General features: G+C 48.8%; 1 protein-coding gene across 2 annotated transcripts; it reads right to left on the bottom strand.

The window, feature by feature from the left end:
- Window positions 1-486: 486 nt before the first annotated feature.
- Window positions 487-20,341, bottom strand: IL22RA1 (interleukin 22 receptor subunit alpha 1). 2 transcript variants are annotated; one of them, XM_064493937.1, is made up of 8 exons: window positions 20,079-20,341; window positions 19,629-19,971; window positions 15,385-15,517; window positions 14,318-14,496; window positions 12,388-12,563; window positions 7,114-7,252; window positions 3,453-3,574; window positions 487-2,432 (listed from the first exon to the last, which is right to left on the bottom strand). In XM_064493937.1, the coding sequence occupies exons 2-8, from the start codon at window positions 19,669-19,671 to the stop codon at window positions 1,479-1,481; spliced, it is 1,746 nt and encodes a 581-aa protein (XP_064350007.1). In that variant the 5' UTR covers window positions 19,672-19,971; window positions 20,079-20,341; the 3' UTR covers window positions 487-1,478. The 2 variants fall into 2 exon arrangements, with proteins under 2 accessions (XP_064350007.1, XP_010988104.1); XM_010989802.3 differs by lacking the exon at window positions 20,079-20,341 and having other exon boundaries at window positions 19,629-19,983.
- Between the last annotated feature and the right edge of the window lie 6,201 nt (window positions 20,342-26,542).

Below are 26,542 nucleotides of genomic sequence, written 5' to 3'. Positions count from 1 at the left end.
CTCGGTTCCCTCATCCCTGAGGTCACATGCGAGGCAAACGTTGCAAAGAATGTGACAGCACACGCTGAACGCACAGACAAGGGCCCTGCCTTAATGTCAGAGCAGACACAGGGCAGGAGGGCAGGGGAGCCCGGTGCTGCCTCTGGTGGGCTGTTGGGGAGGCGGGCCTGGGGGGCTTCGTGCAAAGCAAGTCCTCCGACAGTGCCACCACCTGCCCCAAACAGCTTCCACCTATAAGCTCAGGGAGAAGATTCCATTTGTTTCTGGTCCCTATTTCCAGAAGGCCCTTCCCTCGCCCCCTCCTAGACAGTCCCATCCCTCCGGCTTGGTCTGGAGCAATCCTGAGGAAATCAGGATAATCTGAGCCCATGGGAAAATGATCCAAAACCAACCTGAGTTGAGGGAGTGGGTCATTCCTGTACCATCCGATTAAAAAAAAAAAAAATCACAACAGGAAATAGCTACTGTTTATTGGGCTCTGCCCAGGTGCCAGCACTATTAAATACTTTATAGACATGATTTAATTTCATCCTCACCATCCGTGAGGTAGGTGTTACCTCCATTACACAGATGAGGAAACTGAGGTTTTGAGCAGGGATTCATCTGCTTGAAGTCACACAGCTGGTAAGTAGTAAGGCTGGAATTTCAACCCATATGGGCTGAACCCAGGGCTGAGCTTCCAAAGCTGTGAAGTAAGTACAGTTTATAATTGTGTCTCCTTCAGGCTCCACATGGCCCCGTATTTCTTTCAAACCCTGCTCCCAGGATAGAGCCTGAAACTCCTGCCAACAGTAAAGGGTCATGTGTTCTCCCTTGCTGGTGGACCTGCGCTTTATGTGGGGTAAAGCCTCAGCCAGGGAATGAAGCTGACATGGTGCCATGTTAGGCAGTAGCCTGGGTTGGGATGAGCCACAGGCTGCACCCCACCCTGCAGTCTTGCCATTCTGCTGCCCCTGGTCTTGGCAGACATGCAGGTTGTTCTGGTTCTGCCCCATCTGCTATGAGGCATCCTTTCCCAGGCTCCTTTCTTCCTCTTCGGGGAATCACCGAGGAGGCAGAGACCTCATTCTGCTGAATTAGATGATGAAACTAGCCAGGAATGGAGTGCAGATAAGTGGGCCCCTGGAGAGCTCTGTGTCCAGCATAGTAGGAGCTGGGGCCCTGGATCCCTGGGAAGTCTCCCTGCATTAACTCCTGTCCTCTGACTGTCCCATCCTGCCCTGCAGGGCTTGGTGTGCACACGCTTATTTGCACAAACTCATGTGCACAAGATACACTTCAGTATCCCCTCTGGCTGGCGTTCTTCTCATGCCCTTTTGCTGCCATGGGAGCTTGGCCACAGCAGGGCCCCAGGGTCCTCCTTCTGCTGGTTCCTCAAGGGCACGTGCCTGGGGATGGGCAGCAGAGTGTGGGAGGGGTGGCTGAGGATGGAGGCGGGTGGCGGCAAGAGGAAGCCCCAGGCCTGCCCAGTTCTCCGTTCAGGACTCCCACTGCACAGTCAGGGCCAGGCCTCTGAAAAGAGAGTCCAGCTCCGTGGGCGGCTCCAGGTCTGGGGCCTGAGGGCCTGGGCTCTTGACCTCAGTCTCCGACACTGGACCCTCATCACTGGGACACACAAGGGACTCCAGCAGGCCCCAGGGCCTTGGACTCTCATTAGTAGGGGAACATGGTGGGGAAGGAGTGTGCAATGGGAGGGACACGGGGTGGCCCTCGATCTGGACAGAGGAGAGGAGGGGTAGCTGGCCCTTTAGGTACCTGGGTGTCCCTGGCTCCCCTCTGTGTATGACGTTAGAGTCAGGTACTCTGTCCATGTGAACCCCCAGATGCTGGTGGAAGGGTTTTGCTTCTTCAGGGTCCTCCAGAGCCAAGGAGGTTACCTGCTGCAGAGAAAGGCCACCGGAGATGCAGCTTCCAGCTAGTGCCTCTTTCTGGGGCTGACCTTTGGTTCTGAGCTGTTTGGGACTGGAGAATGTCACAGGTGGGGAGTCGCTACCAGAGCCTTGCAGGCATATCCCGTAGGAAGTGGGCCAACTGTCTGGAGCATCCTGAGGGGTGTAGGAAGGAGGCTGGACCTCAGAAATGGCCTGTGGAGTGTAGAGCGGGGGCTGAACTTCAGAGGATACCTGAGGTGCATAGCATGGGGGCTTGCCCTCAGAGGCTGCCTGTGGGGCATAGGACAGTGGGGGGACAGTCTGATGAGCTTGCCCTCTGGCGGGCTGGAGGCTGGAGAGGTCCGGCTGCCCGAGGTAGGTGATCTCAGATAGGCTGGGCTGTGGTGGGGCTCCTGGGGACTCCCTGGGCCCAGAGACCTTGACTTGGGAGTACCGGACAGGCTGGGCCAGACTGCTGGGGCCGCCGAGGTCAAAGACAGGGATCAGGACGTGCTCCTGGATGAACCGCAGAGGCTGGAAGGTGAGTACACGCTGGACATCCTGTGTAGGGGGAACAGCCCACCCATTAGAGCACATTCTAAGCTCCCGGCAGTGCCGCAGTCCTCCACGGCGGGGAGGGGAGCAGAGGGGAAGCGGTAGACCATCTGGGGGTTTTTCCAAGATGTATAAGCCCTACATCCCCATTGCTTCCCAAAGATTTTGCTAAGTGCTGGGGACTCCGTGAAGGGTCGGAGCTCCCAGCCTGTTAGCCGAGAGCCACTTCTAAAGTCTGGGTTATCTGGGGAGAGAGATTTGGGCTGTGGACTCTCTAGGCGGTGGATACTCAGAAACTAGTTGACTCAGATTTGGGGTTGCATTGGAGGGGGGTGCCTTCAAGGTGGTGGTTCAAGTGCTTTTCAGCTCCTGGGTCCCTAAGGGCCTAATGTAGGGGGCATGGTGGGGATGAATGGGGGACAGGGGGAGGCCCAGAGAGTTTTACAGGAAATGGCTCTTTGGGCTTTGACAGTGAGCACAATGCTCTTGGAGGGGCAAGGGGCATGAGCCGGCTCCTGGAGCCCCGGGCCTCTGGGCTCTGCAGCTGTGGCCAAGATGCAGCGCTGGTGGCTGAACTCAGGCTGTGGGGACTTGTATAGTTTGCTAGGGCCTAATTTTTACAAATTAGTTGCCAAGATTTGGAAAGTGGGAGATTTCAAATTACAATCTGAAATCCTGACTTTGCTTGTGAAGATGCGGCAAAACTGGGCCTGCGTTTCCAGGTGGCAGTACCCGGGCTGCCCGTTTGGACGGGGTGTGTGCCCCTAGGCTCTCCGCGGTACCCACCTCTCCTTGGTCCCTGGCAGTGGCCGGCTCTCTCGGGTCCTGGTCACCTGCCTGGCCTGGATGCTTTCAAGCCACATGGGATTTCTATTCCATGCCTACTCCTCCTGGTCACCTGTCTCCAGTACACCCTGACCTGCTGGCCAGGTCTTTAGTTTGGAGGGGAGAAAGAAGAGCCGGGGTCCTCCCCTGGGCCTGTGTCCTCCCCTTGACCTCTCCTCCTGCCCCAGGGCGCCTGCTCACCAGAGAGCTGGGAGGCGGTGGCGGCTTGGTGACGTATCTGTAGCTCAGGTAGCAGAGCCCTGCGACCAGGAAGCCCATGGAGAACAGGAAGGCGCCGGAGAAGGAGTAGGTCCACGTCCGATCTGGGTGAGCAGGAGGCCAGAACAGAAGGGGTGAGGCTGCTGCGAACTCCGGCCTCTCCCTCCCCTGCCTCTCGGGCCAGGCTCCGGAAGGCCTCTCCCACCCCCAACACTGTGCTGGCAGGGATGAGGACACAGATGGAGGGCCACACACCATGTCTCTAAATATGCAGAATTTCTAAACCATGCTTTCACATTGTTAGGCAAATGCTCCCACCTTGACAAACATACCTTTCATAACAGCCTGAGAGGCCAGGTTTGAATTTTGACTCTTGGACTCCTTGGGGTACTGTGCTGAGATGTGGAGGTGCAGGGAGAGCCCGCCACAGCCCCTCACTCAGCCTGGCTCCAGCCCACAATGCCAAGGCCTCATGCACATCCAGTGTCTTCCCTTGGGAAAGACCCAAGGAAGGGGTCTGCCTAGGCTGGACGTGGGCTCTGGCCATTTGTACAGGGAAATTCAGGGTCACAGGTTCTCAGGGGGATCTGCCCACTTGGACCTAAGGACTATTCATCTTGTGGGGAGGGCCATGGCCAGAGCAGGGCCAGATGGGGCCTTCTAAAATGCGGGGCTCAGACAAGGACCACCCTTGCCTGGGTCTAAGGACAGTTCTGCCTTCCTGCTGGGGGCAGGGGAAAGAGGCAAATGGGAGGCAGATGGGACAGTGGGAGGGGCCCGTCCTCACTACCTCTCTACCCAGGTGTGAGCTGGGTATCCGGAAGACCTCACTCAGGAGGGAGCCTGGGGAGGGGCTACACTTTCTAAAAGGGAAGGAGAGGATGGCTCAGGGCTTCAGTGCCGAGCCTCCTCCCTATGGTCCTGCATCTCTGGGGTGAGTAGATGCAGCCAGTTCTTGGCATGACACGCTTCCTGTTGCCGACCCAAGTGGGACTGGCCAGGGGCTTGGGAAGGAAGAGGTAGCTGGAGTTTTTGTTGAAACTGGCGATTTGTTTTACCCAAGGGTCTTAACTCTCAAAGTCACCCTCCTTCTATTCCTGGCCCCTGTGTGGCTTCAGCTTGGGGAGTTGATCACCAGTTGCCAATGACCTTGGCAATGGCCATAAACCCTGGGAATCGCTGGCGCCTTTGCTCCTAGCTCACTCCTTGCTCCTCCCCCAGCCCTTGTGGCTCAGGCCTCCCTGGGTGGGCTTCCCACTTTAGGGATACCCTGTCCCCTGTCACATGATACTCCCATCGCTGTTCCAGGGAGAAGACACGACCCAAATGTCTCTACATGACATGCCTAATGTCACTGGAAAAACCACTGCTCCCTGTTCCAGGACAGGACAAGAACTTGGAATATTTTCCTGCCATTTCACTCATGGTAAAGCAGGAAGAAATAATAGAAACAAACTGGAATGTGGGGTATTAGAGGTCTGGCTCAGCCACTGATATGCTGAGCCTTCTCTCTTCTGCGTGACTCTCTTTGGTCTACCATTTATTCAATCATCAGGAATGACTGAACTCTTACTATATGCCCCGCACTGCATGGGGTACTCTACCAATGTCATCCCATTCCACCAAACAGAGGGCCAGGGCCCTTCTTACAGATAATGAAGCTGAGTCTCAGAGAGGTTAATTGAATTGAACAAGGTCACACAGCTACTCAGTGGAGAAGCCAGAATTAACATATACAATGCCAAAGCTCATCCTCACAGCCACTACACAATGATGCCTCATCAGTAAAATTAGGATATGGGGTGAGGTGACCCCTAGAGCCCTTTCCAGTGTCAAGATGCTAGGAAGATGCTCCACCACGAGGCAGATAAAGGAGGGATTCTGGGCTCTGGGGATAAGACAGACCCCAGGATACAGGGTCAAGGGCAGGACATTTCATTCTGAGGTGGAAGTGAGAGGAATAAGGGATGGGCTGTAAACACAATTGCAAAGTGGTGGTTAGAGCCCAGGCTTCAGGTTCACTGACTAGCTGTGTGGTCACCGGCAAGTTGCTTAACCTCTCTGAGCCAGAGTTCCTCCTCTATAAAATGGGAATTATGTTACCCAACTTGCATCTTATTGTTATAAAGATTCAATGGGATAATATATGTAAAGCCTTTAACATAGTGTTTGACAATAGAACAGGTACTTAAAAATGAAAGGAATTGTCATTAATATACTTGATTATAAAGGATATGGCGTTTTCTATGTGTCACCAAGAAATAGCCACCAAGAAATATGATTCATATAAAAATAGCTAATCTTAGAAAAAAATGGTATCATATCTTGGGCTAGATCAGGTAAGGACAAGCCAACAGCATGATACGAGTGGAGTGGTCTGCACATTGTCAATAAGCAATAAGTTTGGGGGGGGGCAGGAATGGATGAGCTCTGTCTAGCATGGTCAGGGGAGAGGGTCACAGATCACATATGCACTCCCAGCCCAGTGCCTGTAGAGCTGGTTTCCTTTTTCTAGCTCTACTCTTGCCAAGTTCTATTCTGGTCTTTGCATGTGGCCATTTCCCCGGGAAGGGCATGCCCCATACAAGTGGCCAGTGCTGGCCGCTCCACCAGGCAGAGCTTCCCATGGAAACACATGCGCTGGGACTCGGGTGGAGAAATCAGTCTCTTGTGGGCTCTTGAGGAAACTGGCGAGTTGAGTTTCCAAACAAAGCTGAGGACTGAAACCTACCCAATGAGGATTCTACCAAGCTGCAGTTATATCCTCGGGCCCAGCCTCCAGCAACCGCCTCGCCTCTATTCCTCAGAAGAGAAATCACCTACTGACATCACCAACCTAAACATGATGACTAAGTTGGAGACTGTTTCCCCAAATCCATCCAATCCAATGCTATCATTTTCATCCTCTAAATTTGCAGCTTTGAGCATTAGAACATTTCTATCTCTGTGAAAATAAACACTAGTAAAAATATCATGATGCTTATGATGAGAGTCGAGTTTCAAAGTGCTGGAGGAAGGGAGCATGGGACACCGTCTCACTGAGCCAATGACTAACAACTGTTTCTATAGTAGCGCAGTGATGAGAACATGTTCTCCGGAACTCGGCCTAGTTCTCTCTCTCCTCACCTGCGCTATCTTGGGAAAGTTACTTAATCACTCTGAACCTCAGTTTCTACAGTGGAATGGAGATGCTTCATTGATTGCTCATGAAGACTGTGTTTCCTATTGCCTTGGTCCCCGGTTGGCACCGGAGAAATGCTATTATAATCACTGTAATTTTTATTTGACTCTGGAAGGTATTGAGGGATCTTTTTATCTTCTCCGTTCTCCCATCTGCAGATTATTTCCCAGGATATCTCACTTGAGTTAATATTAAGGTGAATTTGCTTTGCCAAGGTACACACACAACTTGCTGGAGAGAGGAAATTCAGACATACGCTGGAGGGTGGAGTCAAACATTTGTTATAATAACCCACCAGCTAACTCGTTTATGGATAAACAAAGATTGACTCTAATAATACACTAATAACCCTTCTGTAGTTGTTTAGGACACTGCCAAGCCTCACCATGGTTACAGGGAGGAAAGCACAGTGAGGTTTGAATTCAGGAGTCCCAACCACCCTCTGGATTCAGCTGAACTTACCTGGCAGCGTCTTCACTCGGCACATGTAGGGGGCACTCTCCTTGGACCAGGTTGGAACCAAAATCATAATGGTCCCAAGGTACTCTGTGTCAGGGGTCAGGCCAAAGAACTCAAATTCTCTCTGCTTCCCTCCGAGGTGCTGAATTTGACAGAGAACCCAGAGTAACGTCTCTTATACACCAACCTCCATATGGAGCCCAAGTGAGCCCGCTTACACCTCTGGCTAGGTTACTGCACTTAATAAAACAATCCCACCAGCTGCCCAAACCATAAACCGGTAGATCAGTCTGCAGTGCTCCATTCCCATTCCTCTACCTTCTGCTTTCTCCCCAAATCCAGTTAGTTGCAAGCTTCATGTACTTTCCCTTGGAACAGTGTCTGGTACATAGTAAGCACTCTATAAATACTAGCTGCACCAGCATCAGCACCACCACCACCACCATCACCACCACCATCACCACCATCACTACCACCACCATCAATACCACCATCACCACCACCATCACTACCACCACCACCATCACCACCACCATCATGATATCACCATCACCACCACCATTACTACCACCATCACCGCCACCACCACCATCACCACCACCATCACCACCACCATCACTACCACCACCATCATCATCATCACCATCACTACCGCCATCACGATATCACCATCACCACCATCACCACCACCACCACCATCACTACCACCATCACGATATCACCACCACCACCACTACCACCATCATGATATCACCATCACCACCACTATTCTTCCTTCTTCTAGTTAACTTCTGCCTCCTTCTTCTTTATCAAATATCAAAAACCCTTTGAATATCTATCCTTGTCTTGAGTCCTCATTGTGTCTACCCTAACTGGGCCTCAATATCTTCAATCTGGACTCTTGCAGTGGCCTCCTTACTATTCACCTGTCTCTGGTTTTGTTCCTGTCCACTTCCATATTTGTCCTAGTGCCACAGTGATCTTTCTAAAAGATTAATACACTTACAATGCTCCTGTACTCAATATCCTTTGATGGCCCGGCTCATACTAAAGGATAAAAGCCTGGTCCATGATCCCTTGTTCACTCATTTCTCCCTACAGCCCACTTGGCAACGTGGAATGACTGTCGCTCCTGCAAACACTTTGCTTCTGAAATAAGCCCTTGCTCCTTTGCTTCTGCTGATCTGTCTGCTGGAGCTGCTTGTCAGGTCTTGCCCTCCTGTATGTCACTAAACTCTTTGACCTTGAACTCCCCTCTTGGCTGCCTCATTCCATCATTCTGGTTCTCCTCCTACCTCTCTGATTGCTGTAATTGGTTTCAGGCCCTTAGTGTTGTTGTTCTGCAAGATTCGCTCTTTATCCACTTTTTTTTCCTTCTCTCTCCACTATTTTCTCACTTAGTGATCTTTTCTGGACCCCTGACCCCTGTGATCACCAATGTGATAACTCCCAAACTGATCTCAGTAAGAGCTATGGGGTTTCTGATGCACACTGCCAGATCCCTGCTAGACAGCAGTCTGTGGGCATCTCTAACTCAACATGTCCAACCATTCTGATCTCCAACCTCTGGGTCCTGCCCATGCCTAACCCCAAACTCGCACCTGCATTTGATCCCCTAATTCTGTTAAAAATATCTTTCTTGTTTTAATATCCAAGGCCCAAAACTTAAAGCCATTTTTGACAAACCCTGTTTCATACCCCATGTATCTAATTGTCCTGAAAGAATCCATAAACTTTTCTTTAAAGATCCAGGAGCTGTATTCTTGGGAGTTCAAAAGCTAAGAATTTTCTTCTTTGGTTCTTTGTGTTTCAGCAATGCCTTCTCTTTTCTAGGCACACAGAGGCTAAGGTTTAGGATTATTTGGTAGTTTTTCTTTTGAAGGGAGTGAAGATGTGCATAAATGGATTTAACAACTTATTGTTTTGTGACACTCATGTGGTTGAAATTACACCCAATAAATATCAGGTGATACAACTCCAGTAGGGTTGTCAAGGCCCCAAGACCCTCCTTTCCTCAATTTTTTACTGCCTCCATCCTGGTTCAGGCCCTTATCATTTCCAGCCTATACCATTGCAACTGCCCTCTGACTTCTCACCTTGATTGCTTTCATTTCCACAGTGATCTCCCTGCACTCTGCTCCCAGAAATTTATAGCTTCTGTTGGACCAAACTTCCTTAAAATAACAACTATCAACTCTGGTCAAAATAAAAATCACCTACAAGCATCGGAAAGTAAGTAAAAAGCAGGCAGATACTGGAGAAGGGAGGAAAGGAATGGCACTGAATGAATTTCTCCCTCTTTTTAAAAGTCTTTTAGCCTGAAGGCAGGCCCCTATTTATACCACGTGGGGTGGCTAAGAACTAGATAAAAACCCTGTAATCTTACTGGTTTGAGTAATCCGAAGACAGACACAGGGCAATTATAAAAGTTGGAAAGTAGGGTAGAAACCACAGGTAAGAGAGGTTTATAGAGAGGGAGGCTTGAATTCTGCATAAATTCCTGGCTGGTGCCTAAAGGCTGCATGAATGGGGTAGACTCCCAGCAGCCCAGGAAAAGTTTCAACTGAACTTTACTGAACTGAGATTTTGAACTCTGAAGCTCAGTCAAGTTAACCGCCTACTAAGACAAACAAACACACACACATACACAAAATCAATACCCTTTGGAGGAATAGAACAGAGTCCAGAGTCCTTTCAACATATCGTTCACAGTGTCCAGGATACATTCCAAAATTTTTAGACATATAAAGAGAAAATGTAACCCATATTCAGGAGAAAAGACAGTCAATGGTAACCTACCCCAAGATGACTAAAATTTTTGAATTAAAAGATAATGATTTTAAAGTGGTTAGGATAACTCTGCTCAAGGAAGTGAAGGAAAATGTGCTTAGAATGAATGAATGACTAGGAATTCTTAGTAGCATATAGAAAGTATAAAAATTAGAGACTTTAGAACAGAAAAATACAATATCTAAAATAAAAAATGTCACTGAATGTCTTACCAACAGGTTGGAGATGTTGGAAAGAGTCAGAGAACTTGAAATGAGATCAATAGAAAGACAGAATTAGTGGTGATGGTTGGACAATTTTTGACTATACTGAAAACCACTGAATTCTACACTTTAAAGGGGTGAATTTTGTGGTATGTGAATTATATCTCCATTTTTTAAAAAGGGAAAGATTGTCAGAATGCTGTCTGCAAGATATACTTCAAATATAAAGGCATAGATAGGTTGAAAAATAAATGGGTGTAAAAAGATACACCATGAAAATTCTAAGTATAAGAAGGCTGGGGTCACTATATTAACATCAGATAAGGTAGAGTTCAATAAAAAGAGTATTACTAGAGATAAAAAGGGACATTTCATAACCATAAAAGGGTCAATTCACCAGGAGGCTGTAACAGCCATAAAGGTGTATGTGTATTTGTCTGATAATAGAGTTTCAAATATGCACAGAATTAAAAGGGAAAACAAAGCCATAGTCAAAGCTGGAGATTGTAACACTCTGATCAATTAAAAGAACAATCGACCTCCCTCGAATCAGGAAAGACATAGAAGATCTGAGTAGCACTATTAGCCACCTTTATCTAATTGATATTTATAGAGCACTCCACCAAACACCTGCAAAATACATATTCTTTTCAAGTGCACATGGAACATTCACCAGGAGAGGCCATATGCTGGGCCATAAACAGGTCTCCATAAATTTAAAAGGACTGAAATCATACAGAGTATGTTCTCTGACCATCAATTGAATTAAATTGTAAACCAATAACAATAAAATATTCAGTAAAGCCCCAAATATTTACCAAAAATTAGCTGTGATTAGGTCTCTCCCGGCTCAGTAATCTCTAATTGCTCCCCCCACCCCACCGTGACCACTGAAATAAATAAAGATTCCTCCAGCCACCATCCAAACCTCTAGAGCATGGCCCCAGCCTGTCTTCTAGGGTTCATCTCCCATTGCTCCTCTCCACCAGTATTTCTCAAACTTCAGGGTGGGTAAGAAGCACTGGGCTGCTCACTAAAATTCAGATCCTAAAGATGCAACTCTAGAATTTGATGAAGCAGATTATAAGGGGGGCCCCAGAACCTGCATTTTAAACAAATGCTGCAAGAGATTTTGCTGCTGTTGGTTTGGGACTGTATTTTGAGAAACTGTTCTGTATGTCCCTGTGCTCCAGCCCAAATAGGCAGTTTTGTGCTTTCCAACAATATTCTCTCTCTGATCACAGTGGGGCAGTGTAGGCCAGTGTGGGGACATGGGGTGGGGGTGGGGAATCTGGGCTTGGAGCAGAGCTGGATTTGAATCTTGATTATGCCATTACTTGCTGAACAATCTTGAGCAAGTGACTTAAACTCTCTGAGCCTCTGTTTTCTCATTCAGAAAATGGAGATAATAACACCTACCTCATAGGGTTGTGGTGAAGATTAAATGACATATGAGTATATATCCCCTGACACACCCAGGAATTGGTATTGGCACCAGGAAGTTCTGTTCTTAGAGGTCTTTCCAGAAACCTCTGAACTGACATCTCTCTCCCCTCCTGGCTCTGCTCTGTCCCACACAATACCCTTATTTTCCTCTGCCTATAGCTGTTTGAATTCTTGTTTTAATTCTCTCCCCATCCATTAGATTATAAGCCCCTTGAATGCAGGAATTCAATGGAACAATGGATCAGTGGCACATGCTGGGGGGCGGGGCGGGGAACACTCTATTTTCTGAATACAAAAAAGAAACAACTTGTAGATCATTTGACAATTTACGTCCTTGCCTTCCACCTTTCATTACTGATCTTAAGACACTACCGGTATCCAGTTCCTACAAAAAGTGAAGAACCAGCAAAAAGAGTTACAACAGTAGAAATTGGTTCCAGCATTTTCCAAAGTGGACACCTGAGGATGTTAACAGAAAATTTTCCCCAGGATGTTAGAAGGCAACAGCCAAGGGAGGGGAAAAAAAAAAAAAAAAAAAAATATATATATATATATATATATATATATATATATATATATATATATATATATATAATGCAAAATAAAAGGAATTGTCTGATCAAGTAAATGTGAGAGAAGTTGTATTAAACATATTGAAACTGAGTCTTGGCTTTGCAGGACTTGACAGAGCTTTAGCATGTTATTGTATATGTGACTCTACAAGAGGGAGGCTGATTTATATAGCACATCTCCTTCTACTTAATGCAATGCAGAGAGGAAAGTGGGTTTCTGAGTCAGGGAAGGACCATGGTGGCAGATATATTTACCATTTATTTACCATTTGGTAGGTGTCGTTGATGTGCAGCTCTAAGCGGTAGAAGAGGTCCTGGAAGATGTCCTCCAGGGTTAGCCGGTGGCCATTCTTTGCATGGATGGGCGTGTAGGTGGGATGGACAATCATCTGGATGGATCTCACCTTGGGGATACAGGTCACATCGGGTGGTTTGATGATAGCTGGGAGAAGGAAGAGAAAAAAGAAATGAAAAAGTTGGAATCAGCCAGAAGTGGCTGAGAGGCTGCCTTGGCCCAAGGGAAATGACTGCTTTCCCTCCCTTCCTACCCCAAACCCAGCTTATGCTTCTAAAGGCACCAGCCAGACAAACAGGTGAGAAGAGAAAAATTCTGCACGCAACTGGTGTAGGGTGTAAGGCTGGCAAAGGAGTTACCAAGGATGAGTGGGAAGGGCCCAGGGAGAGGGGCCCTGGCCCCCCAGGTTGATCACACCCTTGCCCCAGCCTCCACGCATCCCCACCTAGAGTCTTCCGGGAGCACCCTAACCCCTAGTCTACCGGCAATGACAGCTTTGGGGACTGATGGCTCAACTACATATCCTGAATAATGTTTGCAGTGCCCAATATTATTGATTCAGCCTCAAAGGCCAGGCCTCAGACTTCGGTCTCTCTCAAGATGGAATTTTCTAAATAACCACATGACCTTTACTGGTTTCTAGACCCCTTTGGGAATTTGATGAATGCTCTGGCTCTTTCCCCCCAAAATGTACATATACAAAAATCTCGCACTCAATTTCAGGGATTCAGGAGCCTCATTCTCCCTGAAGCTAATTTATAAAAAGCCCTCAAGGGTCAATTGACCTCCAAGATTAAAAGCATCTGACTAGAAGAATGTTTGCTTCAGTGCTGTTTATAAAATTGGAAAACTGAGTTAAATGTCCTCAAGAAGGGAATTAGGGAGGTTAGAGTCCTCCATAGAATGGATTATTTTTGCAGCCGTGAAACATCATGTTGTGGAAAAATATTTAATGACATTAGCAAATGTTCATGATCCTATTACATGAAAAGCAAGCAACCAACCAGATTACAGAAGAGTAGATACTTTTTTGTAAAAGCTCTAGTAACTGTGGTTATGTTTAAGTGTTCAAGTTATTGGGGCCTATTTTATTTTTCTTTGTGTATTTCTATGTTTTCCAAATTTTGTACAATAAACATCCATTAACTGAACAAGCCAAGGAAAAATATAAAATAATTTGCTTAATTTTATTTTTTATTTTCTTAAAAAACCATGTGGCGGTTAAGTCAGTCAGTGCACATCATCACCTGCTTTAACTTGTGTGGGGAGTTTGGTAACTCATGCATGCATGCATGCATGCATCCATACATTCATTTTTTTCCTTCATCATACATATTGACCATCTCCCATGTGCCTGGCGCTATGCTAAGGGGCTGGGAATACAGTGGATTCCAAGCTCTCACACATCTTCACGGAGCTTATGTTTCAGTGGGGCAGGCAGATGATACATATGCAAGCAAACACAGTAATTGCAGATTGGCATCTGAGCTCTGAAGACAGTGAATGGTTTATTGTGATGGAGAACAAGAGGCAGTGACCTCGTGAAAAGGGGTTGTTGGGGCTGGGAGTAGGGATGCTTGCTCAGGAAATGATGTTGAAGCGGAGACCAAGACTGAGGATTGAGGAAGAGTCGAGGGAAGAGTAGGGGGACCAAGTTAGGAGGCCATGGTTGTAGTCAAGAGGCGAGATGAAGGTGGTCTGAATAGGGAGGTCGGGGTGGAGACGGAGAAAGATGAACAACTGCGCTGGAGATGCTGTCTAGTCGGGGTACCTTCCCTAAAAGCCACCTCCCTAACTGCCCCTGGGAGGCTGAGCCCTTCTGGACCCTCCACTCACTCTGGAGGGGAAGAGGCCATCCTTCTCCTGCCCCTTGTCCCGGGCACCAGGGGGCTCCCACTCACTGTGCTGCAGTGAGTTGAACCGGTCGGTCATCTTGGTGGCTGACTGGCCTTCCCCGTCGATGGCCGTGACCTGGGCGTAGTAGAACTCCGTGAGGTTGCCTGTCTCCATGGTCAGGTTGCAGGATTTCCTGGTGATCTGTTGGCAGCCCTCCTTCACCAGCCACTCTCCCTCTCCGTAGCTGCAGACAAGGCAGGGGCCGGAGCACACCTTTAATGAACAGGCTTGGCACCAGGCCTGTGGTTTATTAACAGTGATAACGTTATCTAATATTTACTTAGCACGTGTCCCTGGCCCTTTACGCGGGTGATCTGTTAGTCCTTACAACAATGCCGTGAGGTTCATGCGTTACTCTCTCTCCTTTTCAAGTAAGGGAGCTGAGGCTTAAAGAAGTAAAATTTGCCCAGGTGTTTGAAGCACACAAGTGGGGAGCCAGGATTTGAACCCAGTCTGAGTCTGCGTTCTGGGCACTGTTAGCCGCATTTACACATGAGGGAACTGGGGCTTGGAGAGGGCAAGTGGCTTGCCACAGGATGAAGGGGCAGGACCAGGAACAGAACCCAGGTTTGCAGACACCTGAGCACCTGCCACCCTCCTCCCCTGCTTGGGAAGGGAGAGCAGGAACGGAGTAGGGGGTGGGCTCGGCTTTTTGTTGGCCTAGTCTCACCAGAATAATAAAACAACCATTGGGAGCCGACTCTTTGCCAGGCACAACTGCCAATGATTATTGTCTTGAACCCACCTAACAACCCTATGAAGAAGGTACTGTGGCTGCCTTTACGTCATGGATGGGGACACTGAGGCTTGGTGAGGTTACCCAACTGCCCAGGGTTATAAAGTGAGAGCCTGAACGCAAGCCTGCGCAGTCTGACCCCAGAGTCCACACTTGTAACCACTACTTTAACCTCCCTCTGCAAAAGAAACATAAAGGAGCTCAGCTTTATCTGGGGGAGGGCTGCCGTGTAACACCCGCCTGGATAGAGGAGGGGTGTGGGGAAATAGGGAAGAAGAGGGATCGTTTTTGGTTTCAGAGCAGAGTCAAAAGAGGTCATGTTGCCAGGAAGCCTACGTCTTATACTGGACGCTGTAGACGGTGTCTGCGGAACTCTCCAGCCTGCTGTCCCACGTCAGGATGTTCTCAAAGTTGCTGGACTGGAATTTCACGTGCTGAAGGAGATTAGAGGTGTCCTCAGTGTTGTGAGCTGTAGGATGTGGGGGCAGGGTGAGCAGATGGACACAGAGACCCCCTGCCCTCTGCCCCAGGCCTCTAACGAGCTGTCCACTGAGGGCGCGAGAGGCAGCACCCACGCACCGAGACTGCGCTAAATGACCAGCGCCACTCCCCTTCATTTCTGTTTCCCCTTTTTATTGAGCTATGATTCACAGTGCATAACATTCACCACTTTAAAGCAAACAATTCAGTGGTTTCCCAGTATATTCACCAAGTTGTGCAACTATTACCACTATCTAGTTCCAGAATGTTTTCATCACCCCCCCAAAAATCCTTGTATCCATTAGCAGTCGCTCCTCATCCCTATCCATCCCCTCCTCCCAGCCCCAGGCCACCAATACTCTGCTTTCTGAGTCTATGGATTTGCCTATTTGGACATTTCCTATACATGTAGTCATGCAATATATGGCCTTTTGTGTCCGGCTTCTTTCACTTAGGGTAATGTTCTCAAAGCTCATCCATATTGTAGCATGAATTAGTGCTTATTTCCTTCTTATGGCTGAATAATATTCCGTTGTGTGGATAGGCCACATTTTGTTCATCCTATCCTCAGCTGATGGACATTTAGGTTGTTTCCACTTTTTGGCTATTTTTTTTATTGAGGTATAGTCAACTTACAATGTTGTATTAATTTCTGGTGTACAGTATAGTGATTCAGTTTTATATATATATATATATATATATATTCCTTTTCATATTCTTTTTCATTATAGGCTATTACAAGGTAATGAACATATTTCCCTGTGCTATACAGTAGGACCTTTTTGTTGATCTATTTTATATATAGTAGTGTGTATCTGCAAATCCTGAACTACCAGTTTATCCCTGTCCCCTTGTATAACACTGCTGTGAACATTTGTGTACAAGTTTTTAAGTGGACGTGTGTTTTCAGTTCTCTGGGGTATACAGCAGTGGGATTGCTGGGTCCTATGGTGATTCGATGTTCAACTTTTTGAGAGCTGCCTAACTGTGTGCCACATTGTTTTCCAAAGAGGCTGCACCATCTCGCATTCCCTCCAACAACACTCGAGTGGTGCGATTATTCCACATCCTTGCCAACACTTGCTGTTGTTTTCTCATTTATTTCTCAAACCCACCTGAAGTGAGTGTCCTCACCATCGAAATACTTTAGATAGTCAACTAAACATTGAATGTCTAAGAAGTAACTTGCCCAGAGTCAGTAATTTCAGACAAGGGTGGAGAAGATGATTGTGAATTCCTGCCTCTCTGCTGATCAAACCGACCCCTGCTCACCCACCACACGCCTTCGGAGGAGGGCAAAGGCAACTTCTGCAGCCACATGGCTTTTATACAGAGAGGATGCTGACTGAGACCACATATGGGCAGCCTGACCATATCTGGGGAGGCTGTTTAAACAACTAGAACTTCAATTTCTTCATCTCTAAAATGAGAATAATTGGACTGACCTAAAGATAAGCAGTAATGACAACAGCAGCAGCTGATACTGCGACATGCACAGCAAGTGCCAGGCATTGGGCTCAGTCTCGTCATTCAATTCTCCTGACAACCTGATGACGCAGCTACTATCGTTACCCCCATTTTATGGATGAGAAAAACCGAGGCTCAGAGAGGCAGCCTGCAATAGTCATCACAGTGCTAGACTGCTCAGGGGGTGGATACAATGGAGCAAGGAAGGGGCAGCAAAGGCCAGAGCCCCAGGAAGAGGACCCAGGAGGGGCCACTGCCCCTGAAGCAATTTTCACTGTAAATCTCTTTTCTCAGGCCTCCAAGCTTGGTCTGTGGGAAGGAAGAGAGTGCAGGCGGCCAGAGCTGGCAGCTGGCCCTGAACGTGCTCAGAGGGCCTGGCTGGCTAGGGTGGGAAATCAACAGGTGCAGACCCAGTCAAGACCTTGAGGCCTTGTGTGTACAGGCATCTTTGATGTGATGTGTGTGTTGCCTCCACCCCACCCCAGTGTGACCGTGACCACCAGCAGGTCCAGAGTGTGAGGGAGTGGACAGCTATTGAGTCTTCCACTCCGAGTCCACATATAGTATTTCTGCAAGAAGGGTCCATGGGCTTCGGAGGCATCTGTGGGGCTGGGGAAGTATCCCCATCAGTATTAGGACAGCCTGGCCCCGCTGTGCATCCACTGGCTAAATCTAAGGCCATGTTCCTCTTTGAATCTGGGTTGGTCAGGCCCTGTAGCTGCAGAAATCTTTGTGCTCCAGGCTTCCTGGAGCCTCCAGAATGGGGCCAAGGGGACTAGGGGGTTCTCACTGCCCAGCCCCAAAGTGTGGCTGATATCTTGTTTGGATCTGAGTCTGGGCAGAACTGGGGTCTGTTCTGGAGGGAGGGGGCCTGGATTCAGGGCTGGCCTTAAGTTGAGGGAAGAAATCTCCTTGAGGTCAGAACTGAATGGTGGCTTTGGGTGAGGTGGTGAGGTTCAGGTAAGGCCAGAGAGAGGGTGGGATCTGAGATGGGCCAGGGTGATCTGGGGGTGGACTTGGTTAGGGTCTGCAGTGGGAAGGTTGCTGGGGGGGGTCAGTGTCCTGGGTGTCCTACATGGGTTTGGAGGAGCCTGGTGGCTGAGGCTGGCACATGCTTGGGAGATAAAAGGCCCAGGTTGGGCAGAGTTTGGCACCACTTTTCAGGAGGGAACTGAAGTTGGCTTCTTGATGTGGAGTAGGTGGACCTTGGCTGGCCCCCCTCTTTTAGAGGGTGTCGAGGGCTAACGAGATCTTCCCTCTCCTCTTGCCTGCTCCTGCCTCTTCCTCCTCAAATTCATCACCAATTCTTCAGACTGCGTGGTTTCTGCACTTCCTGGGTGAAAGTCTACATTGTGAAATCCTGGGGAGACGTGTATTATCTACAGACTGACAGACTGGTAGGCCTGATCAAAGGAAGTTTTCGCATTTGCTTGGAAAAACAATTTTATATCACCCAGTTGGGAAGCTAAGGACAAACAAAAACAATTCAACATGCTCTGGAATCAGCCTAAGAATGCTAGGAGTGAAGGGACCTGCGTCTCCTCCTACCCACTCTTAACAATCTCCTAAGGGCTGGTTACCCCGGGGCCCCTTTGTAAGGGGCTGACAGCCTCTAAGACTTCCAACTAGAGTGGGTGGAGGGTCCAAAGGGCCATATCTTGGGATCTCCTGGGGGAATGCATCAAGTCTCCCTGGCTCATCATGAGTCCAGGGTGCTGGGGCTGCCCTATTTGAGGCCAGGGGGAGGACAGACCGAGGGCCCGGGCGGCAGCTGGAAGTGCTGAGGATGCAGGCAGCATCACAGGGCACAGCCACAGATGGGGCTGGGAAGCTCTGGCCCTTTATGGCCTTCATCCTGCACTTGAGCTAGAAGGGGCCTTGCAGCCCTCCTCCTTCTGTCGTCAGGACTCTGCTTTCACTTCCTAAGAAAGTCCCCTGATTTTTATTAAACATCTCAGGGAGCAGAGAGACAATCTAGGACTTCAAACATCAGTCTGAAAGTTCTCCATAATGACACATCAAAAAAGCCCACTTTATTCAATTTGAAAAGGACATATTCAATTCAATATGTCCTTTAGTCCCATTTTCAAAAGAGCGCTGGTGTTTTAAGACCTACTGATGCAACAGACCTGGCCATTCTGGGAAAGTGCTCTTTCAAATCTAGCACAAAGGACTGGAAAGTCTCTTCCAGGCAATGGCTAGAACCAAGCTTTGCCATCTTGACACTCCCTCGCCTCCCTACGTCAGGACAGTGCCAGCCAGAAGCAGAGGGACAGAGGTACTACTTCTACCAGAATGATCTGAATGGTCAAAGGATGTCCATCTCCCTTAGGCTAATTCTCCATCCACTGGGGTGGGGGTTCCCAGCACTCTCAGACAGGTGGCTGCATCCCCCAGTCTTCAGGTTCAGTTTAGTCTCTGGAAGAACCCAGGGTCTGAGGGACCCCCTTGTGCTCCCCAGCAACCTGAGCTGGCATCTACTTCACCAGGGAAACCCGGCACCCAGTTTGGACCAGCAGAGAAGAAACTGAAACTGGTAGTGCTGGGGCTGGATGGGGTTCCTGGGGAGGTGATTCTGATCATAGGCTCCTGGGGTCAGGGGGCGTTCTGACCACCAGGCGACAGGGACTTACCGACCAGGGATCCCGCAGCCAGGATGGTCAGTAGGGTCCTCATCGGGGCTGGGCACAGAGCCCTCTTTTGGCCTCCAGTCTGGGCTGAGCACAGAGGGAGGACTGGGAAGCTTTGGCGCCTTGGCAGCTGGCTCCACCCAGGCACGGGGCGGGGAAAGGAGGGGAAGGTGGGACCCGAGCAGTGGGGAGCTGGGTACAAAGGTGCCTGGCCGGTGTGCTTCGGAATTCCAGGTCCTGGGCAGGATCCAAGGGAGTTCCCTTCTTAGTTGCAGAAAGCAGCAGTGGTGACAGGCCGGCTTGTTTATCTGGTCTGGTGGCTGACTCACCCCAAGGCTCTTCAATGCTTTATTAGGGAGCCGAGAGGCAGAAAAGGCAAAAATAATCCATGATGTACAGCCTTATCAGAGAGCAATCTGGCTCTATGTATCAGAAGCCTGCAACCCACAATACCTTTTGCTCCAAGTATTCCGTTTTTAGAGATTCACCCAAGGGAAACAACTGGAGCAGGTGAAGAAGCAGAAAATATATTCCAGAATGTTCCTTGTGGCAGAGGAGAAGCTAGACTGCTTGGCTTTGTTCTGGCCGGAGCAGACAGAGGGTGTCTGCTGCCCCTCCTTGTGCCCCACACTGAAGTAGGTTGGCCATGCTGGGTGGTGGGCTTGGGGATCGCTTTCCTCCTACAGAGGCCGCTGGGTGAGACACTCCCACATCGAACCTTTGGGGTCTAGGACCTGCAAAACATTAGGAAAAAAAATGGATCTGAAATTTCAGTGACTCTTTCTACTGTGCTAGAGATGGGGGGAAAATCATGAATGGGCCTTTGGTTTGGGACAGTGAGGATCTGACCTGCTCACCCAAGCGGTCCTGCCTTGTAGAACTGTATCTACAGGAATAATAGGAAATCCACGGGGATGAGCATTTAGGAAATGATTTTCCCCTTCTCGCCCGGCCTCAGAGAAAGTTGAGTTGAAGGGGCCTCGACTCTGGTGAGGGTGGACATGATCAGAGATCTCTGCCCCTGGGGAGGGTCTGGCTGGCCCCAGTCACAGCACAGCAGGCTGAGGCCTCTAGCAGGAGAGCAGGCTCCTAAGGGACCTGGCTTTAGGATGTAATAGGCTGTGATATCCAGGGACCTGTATTTCAGCTTTTCTTTTCTGTGTTGTAATTGTTTTCTGTCAGCTCTGAGTCTCTGGTAAAGTCAAATTTGAGCTGTGCTTTGGGGAAATTAAGGTATGGCTGGTGCCAGTCCTTTCCTGTTACTTGCAGGAAACTACATTTCCCAGGCTCCTTCGTCAACTGCTTCCTGATAGGTTCAGCCAGTGGGAGGCACTGGAGGAAGACTGCTGAGCAGGAGGAGAGACGCCAGGGTATTTCTCCCCGTCTTTCTCTGCCTTGAGTGGACCCTGCACAATGGCTGTGTCTCCTCTGGAGCTCCAGCTCCCTCCCGCCAGGCAGCCGCCACCATCTTTCTGTCAGGTGCCCTGAGTTCTGATAACAACATCTCCTCCCATTTTTCCCTTTAGCTCAAAGGATGGAGCCACTTCCTGGTGAATCTCGAGGCTGCTCCCCAGGCCCTGACTGGCTTCTCAGCTCTTCCATCACCTGAGTAACCAACTCCCTTGTATAAAAGTCCCTGGATTTGAAAAACTTCAGGGGTTTCTGTGCTCCCGAATGGACCATGATGGATACAGGGCCTTTAATGACTTTAGGGACAACGGGGTGTGGGGAGATCATGGCCAGAGAAACAGTTACAAAATACCAAGAAGGGACCACAGGGAGAGGAGCAGTCGCTGGAGCAATCTGGGCTGGCTGGGTGGGAGGACAAGCTGCAGCTCCACAGATCCGTGGAACGTGGGGTCTTCCTGGGGCACTCTCAGAAGCACCTGGAGGAAGGTACCTGGTAAAAGAACAAGACTCCCTCTGGTTATGAGGGACTATGATTATGGGACTATTAATGAGAAGGAAGACACCTGGATTGTTAAAGAACTTGGGAACATCCAGACATCATTTCTAACAGTTAAAAAAAAAGAGAGAGAAAGAGAGAGAACAGCATCCTTGTCTGACAATAGGGGTTTGGTTAAATGCATAATGTCCACTCAGTGCAAGATGAATGCAACCTTCAAAATAATGCTAGAGAAAACTGTTTTGTGGCCTGATAAAGATTCATCATATTCTGTCAAATGCAAAGAAGCCTGACGCAAACTACGTACAGTACAAGTGTCATTAAAACACATACACACGTAGAGAAAAAAAAGTCCTGAGGGATATATGTGAAAATACTCATGGCGTTATCTCTGGGTGGTAGTAGAATTACAGGTATGTTTACTTTCCTTCCTTTGCTTATCTGCATTTCCTGAAGTTCTTATAGCAAATGGATTATTTTCAATTAGGGAAAAGTAAGATCACTGAATAAAACAAGCTGATGCTGAAGACGTGCCTTTGTCTGGGCTGTACCATCTCTGGGAATACTATTTCTTCTCCCTCCGCCAAAGTCCCTCTTCTTCCAAGCCGGCTGGGATGGTTTCTCCTCCTGTAAGAAGTTCAGGACGACTGCAGCCCACCACAGATTTGCTCTAACAAGTCCTCCTGGAGCTCTGGTCTGCAGTGCCTTTGGCATCACCCAGTATTATTCCTCAGCTGTGCTCACGTTTACCACGGGAAAGGAGAGACCTGGGTTGGGGGCAAGATGAGGTATCGGCACCATCTTCCAAATATTGGAGGGGCTGTTGGAGGGAGAAGGGTTGAGCCCCCTTTTATGCCATTACCTCTAAACAAAAAAACCATGGGGGTTGGGGGAGCATATTAAGGAGGCAGATTTCTTTTGATTTAAGGAAACAGCTCTCTCTACAAAAACGTGGCTGACTTCAGGATGGGCTGCTCTTGGTTACTGGGGGTATTCAGTGAGAAGCTGTGACCATAAGTAGATGTCCCCTAGATAACCTCATGCTCTGCTCCCCAAAATTCAATTGTTTTGTCTCCCCAGTGAGGAGGACATGTTCTGCGTGCAAAGAGCACCCCTTGCTTTTCTCTGCACCTCCATGTGGTTGAACACAGAGCAGCTGTCCAACCCTGACCATGGAACTGATCTTTATGGCAGAAGATTGACCTTGCTCATTCTCCAGTGCAGACTGCCAGGAAAATGTACTTGTTTTCGCTCTGATAAATTTTTTCCAACACACCTTGCACTGTCTTGCCTCTGAGCCTTTGTACAAGCTGTACCCGCTGCCCAGAACACCATTTCCACCCCCTTCCCCCCTAATTCCTATTCCTTCTTCAGATCACTTCTCTAACTCACTTCCTCCAGGAAGCCTTCCCTGGGTGAGCGCACCCGGGTGGGTGAAGAGCCCCAGCTCTGTGCTCCCGTGGCCTGCTGTCTCTCCCCCATCCCAGTATGTATCTCACCACATTCTTCATTTCCCACTTTGGGGGACAAAGCATGTAACTTGCTCTCTTTGAGATCTCAGCATCCAGCACAAACTGACACAGAGCGGGTACCCAGTAATATTTTCTGAATGAATGAGTGTGCTGGAGGGAGCTGGCCAGGGCATCAGTCCTGGCTGTGGAACATCCCTAGGCTGTATTTGTCCTAAAATGACAAATACTCAGGAGTGTGACCTGCTCCTGTCCCTTCTCTCAGCACCCAGGGATGCCAGAACCTGTTCTACAGAAGCAAGAACATCTGAAGGCAGTGGGGTGTGCTTTGGGGGAGGGCAGAGGGCTGTTTCCTGGCCGATGACTCAGCAGTGAGAGAGCCTGAGGGGGGTCCCTGGCCTTTTGAGGATAGGAGGAGCAAGGAATGAGGCTCTGACAACTCGGGCCAGAGCCTTTTCTTAAAGAAAAACCTGAGAGTCAGATTTATTCTGGAGTCCATCTGACTCCAAGCCTGGCTGTGTCAGTCAGGGACATTGACTTGGATGGTCCAGGCTGGGAGCCTGGGTCTGGCCCGAACCCTGTGTCTGACTCCAGGTGAACTTTGCAGGGTCTTGGTCCTTCTCAGAGCCTCAGTTTATCTGTCTGTAGAGGAAGCTGGGTCTGGAAGTCCTCTAAGGGCCCTTGGAGCTCAAATGGCCTCTGCTTCTATGTCGTTTTGGGGTTGGAAACCTCTCCTGACATCCTGGAAATCCCTGCATGGCTGTTGTCAGTGACACCAGCACAAATTCAGCTCAACATTCATTGACTCTGCTTCAAATTTCAGGTCTCTCTCAGGGTAAGGAGGCCCAGAAGCTTATTGCATGCTTATACGATCATGCTTCCTTATAAAAACATTAAGAAGACCCTACGTCTCTTGCCAGGATTGGGGAAACAGTTTTATGTATACCCTGGGAGCCAGGAAATGCACAGATTACTGGCTTTGGGCGTGAAGACCTGGGTTCGAATCCTAGCAGAGCCACTTGCCTGCAGTGTGCAGGTGGCTTAATCTCTCACCCTCAGTTTTCTCATCTATAAAAGTGAAGTAACAATCTCTACTCCTCAGTGTTGCTGGCGGGATTAAACAAGCTGATGTCTCTGGACAGTTTCCGAGGAGAAGACCTCATACAGTGAGTCTCCTCTGTTACAAAATGAGAAACCAAGGACTAAGTAAGGTCCCTTCAAAACCTTTGCAAAAACCCAGCCTCCTGGGTGTGTAGGTATGGAGGTGGCAGGAGGTGGCAAGGAGGACAGTGATAAGTGTGCCCTTAGAAGTTTGAGTTGGTGGTAGTTTTCTGAGACCAGATTCCAGGGATGGGAGAACTAAGGGCATTGCATTGTGCAGTTTAGCCTTTGAGGCTGGTTGAGAGCTATTTGGAGGAGGGGCGTTCCCTGAAAGGGCCTGGAACTCAGAGATGGGAGTTAGAGTGGGGGATTCTGAGCCCCTGTTGGAATCTGGCTTCCAGGACATCCATTTAGTGCCCAGAGAAGCCAAGGCTTGGAGCGGGGTCGCATATGTCGTGCAAGAATGGATGAGACTCACCCTGGAGGCATAGACTCCTGGAAGAGGGCCTCCTACCACCTGCTGATAGTTTTTTTCACCAGGATGGGCTACTCTGAGGCATTCTTACCTTGGGATCCCCACCTCCTCCTTACCCACTTAGGCCGTAAGGGGGGAAAAGACCCTTGATAGTTTATAAAAGGCAGTCACACTTCTGCATCTATATCATCGCATGCCAAGGGGTGGGGCTCCCTGGGCTGGACTAGGTCCTGGCGCCAACCAGTATTTCTTGAGTAATTGACTCATGGAACTGACTCACTCATTTAGATATAGCTATAACTTCTGGTCTGTTTTTTTTTTTAAACCCCGACACGGTCATCACTTTAGCCCAATTTTGTGTACACAGGAACGAGCTCAAGGAAGCTGTAAGCAAGCAGTCATTGACCAAGTGCTAAGTCATACAGAAAACAACGTGTTACAGTTAGAGGATGAAGGGTCAGTTTGTCTCCCACTTCGGACCCCTCCCTCGCCATTTCACTTACTGAGCAGCACTGATTCCCCGCCCCCAAGCAGATGCTGGGTTGAGAGAGGGCAGCCAACCACATGCAACAGGATTTGGGATCTGGGATGGTATCTAATGCAAGATCTCTGGCTACTTTATGTGTAAGTCAGCCCCAGCCAGCCCCTTACTGACTCCAGTTCATACATCAATTCACTCATCCATCCATCTATCCATTCATTCCTTCATTCATTTATTCAATACCAAGTTTCCATCCTGTGCCAGATGCTGGTACCAGGAGGGAAACAGTCCCTTCCCTAAAGGAGTTCTCCATTACCTCAGTGCTGCCCACCGTCAGACATACCCTGAGCACTGTTCTAAGAACCTATGCCATCTGGCAGCCCTACCATCCCACCACTGTCCAGAAGGTGGCAGAAAACAGGCCAAGAGGAGCTCAAAAGGTGACCTGGCATCAAAGGGCAGGGTGGGAGACAGTTGGGGATCACCTGGAAAGGAAGTTCTGCCCACCTCTCTGAAAAGGACCTACTGAACATCCATTCGAGAGGGCAGATGCCCCAACCTGACCATAAGCTGCAATATGCACTCAATGTGAGCTGGCAAGGATACTGGGTTACAAGTAATAGAATGCCCTGGGAGTTGGCTTAAAACTAGGATGCAGGGAAGCCAAGGACAGGGCTGCAGGGGGGCCTCGAATGGACTGGGTCAGGAGTTTATCATTTCTCATCCTGGCAGCTCACATGGAGGCCCCATTCTTGTCTTGTCTGTATCCTGGACTTTCCTGGTCCTTGGGGTGGGAAATAGTGTTATAGCAGGTGGGATTCCAGAGAAAGGGACTTGTTAGATCAGCTCATCTTGGGTATGGAGCTTGCCCTGGCACCAACCAGTAAATGATGACAGTCTGCAAGCACAGTGCTGGGCAGTGTGAAAATTAATAAACAGAAACCTCATTTAAGCTGGAGTTGGGAGGAGAGAAGGGGAGCTCTCATGCCCTCTAGCTGTCAATTGCAGACTCAACAGTTAGAGACATACCTTTGCATCTCCAACAGGAATAGGGTTACTACCTTATTATCCAGCAGGAGGAAAAAATTTCTCCTTGCCTGGCAACAGCCTAGCCAATGAGACACTGTCATAACCCAGCCAATGAAAAGCCACTACACTTCGAACTCCCGGTTTCCTCCAATGGACTCTTGGTTTATAATAGCCACTCCCAAACCTCATTTCCCCTCTGAAAGAACTCATTTCCTCTTCTCTGGACTTGCCTGTGGTTCACCATAGAGTGAATGTTCCGAATTGTAGTTTTTGCTGTTCCCGAGTAAACTGATTTTGCTGGTAAAATACCTGGCTGTTTTATTTTATTTTAGATCACCAGCAGTTACCCCATGGGAGAATCAGTGGGAACTGGGAGACCCTTGGGGGTAGAGAGCTACTAGAATGAGTTTGGGTTTGCAAGGCCTCTGCATAGAATGTTCTGTATCCTTCCATAGA

Source organism: Camelus dromedarius, chromosome 14 (assembly GCF_036321535.1).
Source record: "Camelus dromedarius isolate mCamDro1 chromosome 14, mCamDro1.pat, whole genome shotgun sequence".
Taxonomy (NCBI): Eukaryota; Metazoa; Chordata; class Mammalia; order Artiodactyla; family Camelidae; genus Camelus; species Camelus dromedarius.
The sequence above is the reverse complement of the archived record's forward strand: the minus strand, read 5'-3'. Positions and strand labels throughout refer to the sequence as shown.